The sequence below is a fragment of the Phacochoerus africanus genome, chromosome 8 (genome assembly GCF_016906955.1).
Source record: "Phacochoerus africanus isolate WHEZ1 chromosome 8, ROS_Pafr_v1, whole genome shotgun sequence".
Lineage (NCBI taxonomy): Eukaryota > Metazoa > Chordata > Mammalia > Artiodactyla > Suidae > Phacochoerus > Phacochoerus africanus.
The window spans coordinates 66755751-66766542 of NC_062551.1; the positions used below are offsets into that span (position 1 = coordinate 66755751).

The 10792-nt window shown below is 50.3% G+C and overlaps 1 protein-coding gene across 1 annotated transcript; it reads right to left on the reverse strand.

The window, feature by feature from the left end:
• Positions 1-766: 766 nt before the first annotated feature.
• On the reverse strand, positions 767-9498 carry RPL22 (ribosomal protein L22). Its single transcript, XM_047791602.1, has 4 exons — positions 9388-9498; positions 7531-7635; positions 4577-4701; positions 767-967 (listed from the first exon to the last, which is right to left on the reverse strand). Exons 1-4 carry the CDS (start codon positions 9397-9399, stop codon positions 823-825), a joined length of 387 nt encoding a protein of 128 aa, XP_047647558.1. The 5' UTR covers positions 9400-9498; the 3' UTR covers positions 767-822.
• Positions 9499-10792: the final 1294 nt, after the last annotated feature.

A 10792-nucleotide genomic window follows, 5' to 3' on the forward strand; every position in this document is an offset into this window, starting at 1 on the left:
ACTCCCAAGCTCTCCTTCACCCGCCATGAAAGGATTCCAGAGGTCTGGGCATCCAAGAATTCTGCCGCCAATCCCCAAGAACCCAAGTCCCCCTCTGGAAGCTCCACTACTCCTCACCTCCGGCGCCCTCTGCTGGGGTCAATGTGACAGTTTGGTGTCAAGACTTCGAAACAAAGATTATTTACACATCAGCATATTGTAGACTTTGACTGAACACCTAGGGCTTTCACAGTCACTCTCCAGACCCTTTCCGGGGTGTCGCATAATGCGCGCCAACGACAAAGAGCCACATTTTATTTCTACAGGAAGAAAAAAGGTTAACATACATAGTAACTGGGTAATTTGTCATCAAAAAATGAAAAGACAAATGCCCCCGAACCCTGAATTCTTTTATCAACACTGCCACCTTCCCGAAAAGAACCTCAGACACAAGTCGCTGGTTCTGCTTTGAGTGAATCAGAAGTTCCCACGTTTGCATTCCTGAATCTTTGAGAAAAGCACCAGATGAGACTGACTCAAGCCTGTTTCCTGTAAAACGTGACTGCATGCACACCATCACATCTGTCCACCTGCTCAAGGTCAAAGAGCTCTCAGTTCCTCGAAGGAGTCGTCCCCTTCCACTGCGGCATTTCTACCACAAGCACTGCCATCTTGGAGCAAAAACAACTGCAGGGATAAGAAGTGAGGCGCAGCCCGAGTGAAGCCTTTTACTGAGCTTTCCACGTTCTGCTCAGTTTGCACTGTAGAAACACAAGGAAAACCACCGTTTGATTCCTTACTTTTATTCAAGAACTCATACAAAATGTTACAGATAAAGGAATTTCAATCCTCATCTTCCTCCTCCTCTTCATCCTGATTAATCTGGAAGTAGCGTAATTCATAGCTCTCTTTGCTGTTAGCAACGACACGTAACCAGTCACGTAGGTTATTCTTCTTCAAATACTTTTTGGTGAGATATTTCAAATACCTGCAGAGAAAGGACACTTGAGACTCCACTAGACACAAGGCCTTCTCACATTCTGGCACACTGCAACGCCTACAAAACCTGTGCATTCAAAATCATTACAGTTCAGGAGCTCCCGTCATGGCGCAGCAGAAACAAATCCGACTAGGAACCATGAAGTTGCAGGTTCGATCCCAGCCTTGCTCCTGGATCCTTAAGAATCCTGGGTTAAGGATCCAGTGTCGCCATGAGCTGTGGTGTAGGTTGCAGATGCGGCTCAGATCCTGTGTTGCTGTGGCTGTGGTGTAGGCCCGCAACTACAGCTCCAATCAGATCCCTAGCCTGGGAACCTCCATATGCTGCGGGTGTGGCCCTAAAAGAGACCAAAAAAATATGTGTATCATTACAATTCAAGGTGTTTTCCCATGGTTCGAAACGCCAGAGTTCCTGCTGTGGCTCAGCAGTAAAGAATCCAACTAGCATCCATGAGGACATGGGTTCGATCCCTGACCTCACTCAGTGGGTTAAGGATCCACACTGCTGTGAGCTGTGGTGTACGTGGAAGACGTGGGTCAGATCTGGTATTGCCCTGGCTGTGGCATAGGTCGGCAGCTGCAGCTCCAATATGACGCCTAGCCTGAGAACTTCCATATGTTGTGGGTTTGGCCCTTAAAAAAAAAAAAAAGCCAAAGATAAGGCAAACATACGCAACCAATGTTCTAATGAGAATAAACATCAGCCATATTTCATCTAAACTGGCCAAAAAATATGAAGAGATTAAGATGCAACTGCTGTCCTCTCAATAGCCATCACCTGTAAAATGGCTCAGCAACCAACGGAGAAAGAGATGAGGGTGGTGCCTGACAAATAAGCACCGATCTTATACCTTTTATGGAGAAGGTGAAGTTTCCTACAGGCTCCCAATATTTCCCACATCACCTGAGGGATTCAAATCTCCTCTTTCAATGACCACACCCGTGGAAATTCCCTGGCCAGGGACCAAATCGAGCCACAGTTGTGACCACACCAGATCCTTAACCACTAGGCCACAAGGGAACTCCCCGAACTCCTTCTCTGAGGCTCCCCTCCCAGCTCCCTCTTGCAGCTGCCCAGATGCCAGCTCAGCAGTAAGAGCACCTGGCTTCTCTATTCCTTCTGCCCAACCACTGTGTCGGCCTGGAGGAGCAGTGAACAGTCACCACGGCACATGGCAGTCACAAAGCTGTCACCTGAGGGCAGTGATGGACTTTCCTGTTTCATCTCTCACCTGTTTGCTTACGAGGCCCTGAGGTTTACTTAACTCTGGCATCTTCCCAAAGCCACAGAGAAAAGAGAAGACCAAGCAAGGCCACCTCTGGGCAAACTAACCTTTCCAGAAACCTTCCTCCGTTTCTCCTTCTATAAAGTAGGACCCATGACACTTAACGTAGCTTCAGACTGGTACCAGGACTAAATGAGATGTGTGAGCTAACACTGGCACATGAGCAAGGACCCAAATGTTATTAACAAACCAACAAACTCAACACCACCAAGAAATGAACACTGTTCGGGAGTTCCCATCGTGACTCAGCAGTTACAAATCCAACTAGGAACCATGAGGTTGCGGGTTCAATCCCTGGCCTCGCTCAGTGGGTCAAGGATCTGGCATTGCCTGTGAGCTGTGGTGTAGGTTGCAGACACGGCTGTGCCTCTGCCGTAGGCCGGTGTCTACAGCTCAGATTAGACCCCTAGCCTGGGAACCTCCATGTGCTGTGGGAAGCAGCCCTAGAAAAGGCAAAAAGACCAAAAAAAGAAAAAAAGAAAAAAAAGAAAGAAAAAGAAATGAACACTGTTCAACTGTATTACTTACGCCAACAGAGCAACCTTCACAAAGATGTGAAGATGTCAGTTCAATTCTATCCAGTTTTCCCTACATAAAAATAAATCAATTTGGTCCATTTCATCTAAAAAGTATTCTTTTTTTCCTGGAGTTCCCATCGTGGCGCAGTGGTTAACGAATCCGACTAGGAACCATGAGGCTGCGGGTTCGATCCCTGCCCTTGGCTCATTGGGTTAAGGATCCAGCATTGCCGTGAGCTGTGGTGTAGGTCGCAGACGCAGCTCGGATCCCACGATGCTGTGGCTCTGGCGCAGGCCGGCAGCTACAGCTCCGATTAGACCCCTAGCCTGGGAACCTCTATATGCCGCAGGAGGGGCCCAAGAAATGGCAAAAAGACAAAAAATAAATAAATAAAATAAAATAATAAAAAAATAAAAAGTATTCTTTTTTTCCACATTTATTATTTCTACTACGTTGTATTCAGCTGTGGGGGTTAATTCCTAAGTTTCGGTGGCTCAAGTATTTTCGTAACAGAATGCTGGTGGAAGTTTTAGCAAAGTTGAGGAGCTCTCTTGTAGGGCAGCAGGTTAAGGAGCCGTTGTTGTCACTGCTGTGGTCCAGGTTCAATGCTTGGCCAGGAACTTCCACATGCCGAGGGCATAACCAAAAAAAAAAAGACTAGACTCTTCCCACAGGCTGTATGAAAGCCCCCCCACCCGGGGGAGGGGGGGGCAGCCCATCTCAACCTTGGAAGCCCTCTCGTTGTCCCCCGTCACTCTACCAAACTGTCTTTCCTCACATAAAACAGCTCAGCCAGAGGGAAGGGGAGCAGTCCGCTTAGCCTTAAAATCATCTCTTGACTGATTCAGTTAAAAATAAAAGCAAAGGCTTAACCATAACCAACTTTAGTGACTTAAAAAGTGTTTTAACCTCAAAACAAAACAAATACAGCAGGGCCAGCAAACTGCTGTCTGTGACGTAAGGAAAAACTGGCCCACAGGAATTAAATGGAGCGGCTTCAGTCTAAACTGAGATTTCAGATTCCTCATCTAACTGCAGCAGCCTTTAGCGGCAAAAAACAACAACAACGTAGAACTGGAAAAGCGAAAGCTCTTTAACATGGTCTGGAGGCAAAGAAAGCAACATCTTCACTTCTGAGAATACAATCTAAGCCAGCCTGAGCATCTGTACAGCCTGAAACCCGTTAACCTTTGAAAAATAAAATGCAGACGTTCCCACTGTGGTGCAGTGGAAACGAACCCAACTAGTGTCCATGAGGACCCCTGGCCTCGCTCAGTGGGCTAAGGATCCGGTGTTGCCGTGAGCTGGGGTGTGGGTCGCAGACAAGGCTCGGGTCTGGCGCTGCTGTGGCTGTGGCGCAGGCTGGCAGCTGCAGCTCCGATTAGACCCCTAGCCTGGGGAACCTCCATATGCCACGGGTACAGCCCCTAAAAAACAAACCAAAAAAAGGTAAAAAACCACCAGAAGTTGAATGCTTTTTTGGCCATGCCCACCCCACGTGGCCATTCCTGGGCCAAGAGTCGAAGCTCTGTGACAACCGCAACCTGAGCCACTGCACTGGCAACGCCCGATGCTTAATTCACTGCGCCAGAAGGTAAAGGCTTTTACCAACCGTAACAACATCCGTTCATGGAGTCATTCATCCACTCAGTGCCTCCTCCCACCGGACATGCTCCAGGTGGCAGACGCAACCACAAAGCACAGGACGCTACAGGGAGCAACCCTCCTGGCCAGGGTGGGAGTGGGAACCAGGGCCAGGACGCAGGCAACCAACAAGCCTCTCTCCCCCATACCTTTTGGAAAAAGGCACCTCGGAAGTTACAGTGATCTTGCTTTTGCTTCTCTCGATTGTTACAACCCCTCCTCCGAGGTTTCCAGCTTTTCCATTCACTTTGATTCTTTCCTGAAGAAACTGTTCCTGTAGAAATCAACAAATGATCTATCAGAGAGGCCGGCTCGCCCTCCTCGCCAGCAGAGTATTTCAGTTCTTTAACTGTTCAGTCTTATCTTTAGCTATCCGCAAAAGGCCTGAATCCAGGAACTGCAATCAGAAGACGGCACTAAGCAACTGCCCACACACGCGCCAGGAGCCATGCGCGACTCCTTCCGTGTGCGCTCAAACGCACCTCAACGCCACAGAAGGCTGACTCGTGGGTGAAGGACAGGGTAGACTTGGACTTCCCGTCGAGGCCCATGGCAAACGAATCCAACGAGGAACCATGAGGTTGAGGGTTCGATCCCTGGCCTCACTCAGTGAACGATCCATGTTGCTCTGGCTGTGGTGTAGGCCGGCAGCTGTAGCTCTAATTAGACCCCCAGCCTGGGGACCTTCATATGCTGCGGGTGTGGCCCTAAAAAGCAAGTAAAAAAAAACAACAACAACAATAACAACAACAAAAAAAAAGACAAAAGACAAAAGACAAAAAAAAAAAAAACAGGAAACCCAGCCCCAAACTTACAAGATCCAGGCAAGTCTCAGGCAACTTATGGCCCTGAGAAGCATAAAGAACTGTCTTAAAATGAGCAGAGAAATGAGGTCTCCAATCGGGCAGAAGGAAAAAAAACGCAGTGGTGACCAAAACAATTCCAGATCTGCTGAGGGGCCATGTGCACCATCACCCAACAGCAGAAGGGACAGCAGCCCAGGAGACTATAGAGACGGACTCTAGGCAAACCCCAGTGGAAGCCTAGGCTGGTCCTTCACCTCTGTGGGCTACATGGATCTTCGACCAAAAAAGAGGACTCTGGAGTTCCCATCGTGGTGCAGTGGTTAACAAATCCAACTAGGAACCATGCAGTTGCGGGTTCGATCCCTGCCCTTGCTCAGTGGGTTAACAATCCGGCATTGCCGTGAGCTGTGGTGTAGGTTGCAGACACGGCTCGGATCCCACGTTGCTGTGGCTCTGGTGTGGGCCAGTGGCTACAGCTCCAATTCGACCCCTAGCCTAGGAAACTCCATATGCCTCGAGAGTGGCCCAAGAAAATAGCAAAAAGACAAAAAAAAAAGGACTCTTTTTGGGGGGAAGGCGGGGGACTACTGCAATGATATGAAGTCCCTTTCAGGTCCAAACCCCTGCGCTCCTCTATTTTCTGGTTTGTTTTGGTTTTTTAGGGCTGCATGTGCAGCATATGGAAGTTCCCAGGCTAGGGGTTGAATGGAAGCTGCAGCTGCCAGCCTACACCACAGCTCACGGCAATGCCAATCCTTAACCCACGGAGTGAGGCCAGGGATCGAACCCACATCCTCATGGATACTAGTCAGATTCGTAACCCCACTGAGCCACAGCGGGAACTCCCCTACAGTCCTTTATTTAAAAGCTCCAATGCACAGTATGTTAACTGACAGTAGGGTAGAGTGATTGGGACAAAAATCCTGATTTCTGCTTCTTACATAATTGACTGTTTCCTACCCTATGGGGGCATCTACAAGGAAAATGGTCACATTCACACAAGAAGTCAGGAGGCGGCAGGGGGGCGGGGGGAGGTGACGCCAGAACAGGGCCACCCCAGACACAAACTAGAAGGAGCCACAAAGGTTCAGCGGGACAAGAGGCCACAGAGAAAAGCAAGAAGTCACTGGATAGAGAAGGAACTAAGGAGCCAACTGAGGGACCTCTGGCAGGACAGGGACACAAAAAGCACCCACAAGAAGACAGTGAGCTAGAAGCTTCCTGAATTCCACTGTTACGTAGTGGCCATAGGCCAAGCTTTTAATTTCTTTAATTATTCTTTTTGTAATTGTATTATCTTGGCGACAGCCGACCTTGTGGAGATGAAAGAGATAATGTTAATCCAGGGTTCTACCCGACTGTGAATTCCCCACGCTGGGCTACTGGAGAGACAAAGAGTAAAATGCCAAGACCAAGGTGCAGAGTCAGAATGTGGCAACGACGTTCATAGTCCTAGATTTATGTGAAACAGAGGAATACTGGGGAACGGGGCCAACATGAAGGCAAAAAATTAGTAGAGGAGTTTCCATTGTGGTTCGGGGGGTTGCAAATCTGACTAGTATCCACAAGGATGCAGGTTTGATTCCTGGCCTTGCTCAGGAGGTTAAGGATCTGGCGTTGCCATAAGCTGTGGTGTAGGTCGCAGACTTGCCTGGGATCCTGTGTTGCTGCGGCTGTGGTGTAGCCCAGCAGCGCAGCTCCAAATGGACCTCTAGCCTGGGAACTTCCATAAGCCTAAGGTGTGGTCCTAAAAAAAAAAAAAAAATCAGTAAGGAGCTAGGTTTGGAAAAAAACCAAGCTCCAATAACAAGTTAGCAAGCAGGATGTTTTAATATCAACACTGAAGCTCTGATGCTTAATAAAGTAACGCTGGAGGAGATGCTGCTATCTATCCAGTGCCCCAAAGTCAGTCAGTCAGGTCCAGGGCACAGGTAGCCCCTTGTCCCTGAGGACCAAGACCCAGAGTTCCTGCAAAGGAGATGCTAGATCCAAGGGAGTCTACCTGCTTCCCGGTAAATGTTAGGTAAACCACTTTGGTAAAGTGAAGAGCAGACGAGGCAGTTCTCTGGCACTGCCCGGCTCCAAGGCATCTCCTTCACTCTTCAAAACCAGGAGACACAGCGAGTGAGTGAGCGAGGCTGAAAAACAGAACCAGCCCAAGCTCCGGAGTTCCGGTCCAGGAGAGCCAGAACCAGAGCAGGCTGATCCTGCAAACAAACAGCCTCCAGGAGGCTTTCTCGCAAAAGCTCTAAGGGTTCATTACTGTCCAGGGTGATGACGTCAAGGGGATAACTTACAAAATTGGCCGCATCCATGATTCCATCTTCCACTGGGTGCGTGCAATCAAGAGTGAACTTGAGAACCTGCTTCTTTTTTTTGCCCCCTTTCGCCACAAGCTTTTTCTAAAAAAGTATACAAATGAAAACAGAGATGAAGGGCATAACCAGTCCAAAAAAAAAAATTAACAGAAGCAAAACCACTAGAGTTGTACAAACGCAAAAAACTATAGCTCTGAGTCCAGAATCGAGCTCTGCCCCAGAGTGGAGGAGGTCGAATGCTCAAAGGTGCTGCTGTGCAAGCCTGGGGTCGTGCCCTCCGGAAGGGGAAGTTACTCCAGCACTCTTGACCCTTTTACACTTTCCAGCCCCTCAATATATATGAGTATCAAGGTCTGCTAGCTTAAGAAGGACAGTAAAATGAACGTTTCCTTTTACTTGCCCTAGAAGTTCCAAAATAAAGGTCCAAGGAACACCCCTTATATTCCCTCATCAGGGCACAGGCATGCCTGCAACAACTTTAATTTGAATCAGTCCTTGCCCTAACTCTCCAGACTAGAGTCCTGATGCCCTTAACCCTGCCGCATCCACCTTCTCAGAATCAGCAGCCAGAACCACACAGCTTAGCAGCGCATCTGCCCCAGTCAGGACAAGGGTAAAGCTACCCCTTGGGTTCTAATTACAACACTATGGTCAACAATTTCTGGCCTTTTGACTGGTTTGATCTGTGAATGAGCCTTCCAAACCACGGGTAAGCACATTCTACCAAGGTTCCAGATCCTTTTATACTCACAAAGCAGCTTATATTAACCTGGTCCCTCTACAAACTCCAACACCATCTAAGGAAGCCTCTGTACTTACACTTTAAAAACCATTTCAGAATCTAAAAAGGCCTTTCCAAGAACACATCTTAACTCCCTTCCTGTTTGAAAGAACTTCACTGAAAACTTGTCAACGGGGTCCGTTTTTCAAACACGGAGCTCCCTTCCAAAAAACACATTTTCTCTAGCATCTCTCTTCCTAATATCAAGAGGGCAGTCTTAAACGCAACCCCGGAAATATACAATCAGCAGGCACACGACCTGGCCGCAGTGGGCTGGATACCCCTCACGAGTTTTCCACCTAAAGCTTAAAACGCCTAAAAGCGTCAAAAAGCCCATCCAGGCAGAACGATAGAGGTGAGCCGAAAATGTTAACAAAGGTGTCCCAACAAAGGAGGAGAGAGAAACTTTCTCCCAGTCACCTGGAAGAACGACCTGCGGCCGGAGTGACATGAGAGCGCCGCACGACCCGGTCCCAGCCGCAGAGAGAATGGAACGGGGCCCTCGCCTGACACCAAAAAGGGTCTACAGCGCTGCGCCCTAACACCTAACTTCCTCCGGAGACGCTAGAGGTCCCCTGCCCCGAGCCTCTTTCCGAAAACAGGCCCGCCAGACCCGCACCCTCCCACCTGCCCCCGAGTCCTGGCTGTAGGCTTCCCGGATGCGCGGTCGCCGGGGGTGGCAGGTCCCCTCCTTCCCCGCCTTCAGCCCAGGTAACGAGGCCTAGGCCTTGGCTGCCTCACGCCGGCCGCACTCCAAAGACCGCTGACCGGCCCAGGCTACAGCCTCAGACCCCAAGCTCCCCACGGGCCGCAGGTAGGGGCCCGAGCCGCGATCTCCCGGAGCCCCGGGACTCCCTCTCGGGCCTCGGGCCGCGGCCTTCTCCGCCCACAACGTGCGGGACCCCTCGGCCGCGCCGGCCCGCTCCGGCAAATGTGCTGGCCCAGCCCCGGCAGGACGCTGCAGAGCGCCGGCCGGCGCGAGCCAGGCAGGGGCCAGGCTGGCGAGGCCCACGTGCCTTCCCCAGAGCCAAGGCCTCACGCGGAGCCATACTAACCACAGGCGCCATGGCGGCAGCAGAGGCAGAAAGGGAGTTGAGCGAATCACGCAGACGCAAAGAGCCGCAGCGCGCAGAGCACGCAGGACTCAGGCCGTATCAATCGCTCTGCCACGCCCCTCGCTCCCCACCATCTCGTCCTGTTCCGTACGCTCGGGGAGCGATGATTTTTGTCTGAATGCAAAACCCGTCCTCTCCCCCGCCGGGAGGATTACGGGGGGAGGGAAGTGGCCTGTCCCACTGCGAAGGATCGGAGGGGGGGAGGGTGCCAGCCTAGACGAGCCCAAAAAGAAATAAAGGGGCTTGCTCTTCTGTGAAAGTCTTAGGAAGAAAACGGAAAGAAGGAGATCCAGTAAAGCATAAATTAACAGCTAGTGGGGTGGGAGTCGAACCTACTAGCTTGGGGAGGTGAGGCCCTTCTGGCCCTGGAGTCCCAATGCCCAAGATCACTTGGCTTCTTCCTAAAGTGCCCAACCTGGAAGGTGGTTCCCCGGGCTCCCTGCCCTGGTCCTTTTTGCTGTAGTCAGGTACACTCTCCACAGTCTCAGATTCAAGCTGCCCGCCCTCCAGTCACCACCTCCTAGCTTTCCAGTTCATGCCTTCCAGTTTCCTGGTTCCAAAAATTCTTCTGCCAGCATTTCTCAAAGTGGCATTTGAACTTGAATCACCTGGGAATCTCGATAAATTGCAGATGCCAGTACAATGGGTCATATGTGCCTGAGGTTCTGTATTTCTCCAAATCTCATAGGGGCCTGAGATTCTGTATTTCTCCAAAGCCTGAGATGCTGCTGCTGCTGATCCATGGACCAAAGTCGAGTGGCAAGGGTCTTCATCCCCAGACCCACAGTCCACGCACTGGCTGCTTTCACCCACTCTCATCCCCTCGTGTCCTTACCAGTTACATTCTAGGGTCCTGCGTTGTAATCACTCAGTTACACACACCCTGCACCACAGTACCTGGCTGCATGTAGTCACCTAGCAGAGGCCAAATCCTGGCTTAGAATGATGAGAGGAAACCCCATGCTGACCAGTCTAGGTTTACTCTCAGGCCTGCTCTGCCAATTGACCTTTTTTTCTTTTTTTTTTCAGGGCCGCACTCACAGCATATGGAGGTTCCCAGGCTAGGGGGCAAATGGGAGCTGCAGCCACTGGCCTACACCAGAGCCACAGCAACACTAAGATGCGGCAGATCCAAGCCACATCTGTGACCTAGACCACAGCTCACAGCAACGCCAGATCTTTAACCCACTGAGCAAGGCCAGGGATCAAACCTCGTCTTCATGGATGCTAGTCGGGTGCATTTGTTAACCTCTGAGCCACGATGGCAACTCCCCCCAAAAAAAATTTTAAATAAATAAAAACAATCTCCCATCTTGGAGCTCCTGCTGTGGTGCAACAGGATCAG

Excerpts from the sequence above, each read along its gene's own strand:
- RPL22 (XM_047791602.1), bottom strand. Across the intron at positions 4,702-7,530 it reads TCATGGATGCGGCCAATTTT|GAACAGTTTCTTCAGGAAAG; the intron begins GTAAGTTATCCC and ends TGATTTCTACAG. Across the intron at positions 968-4,576 it reads GAGGTGCCTTTTTCCAAAAG|GTATTTGAAATATCTCACCA; the intron begins GTATGGGGGAGA and ends CTTTCTCTGCAG.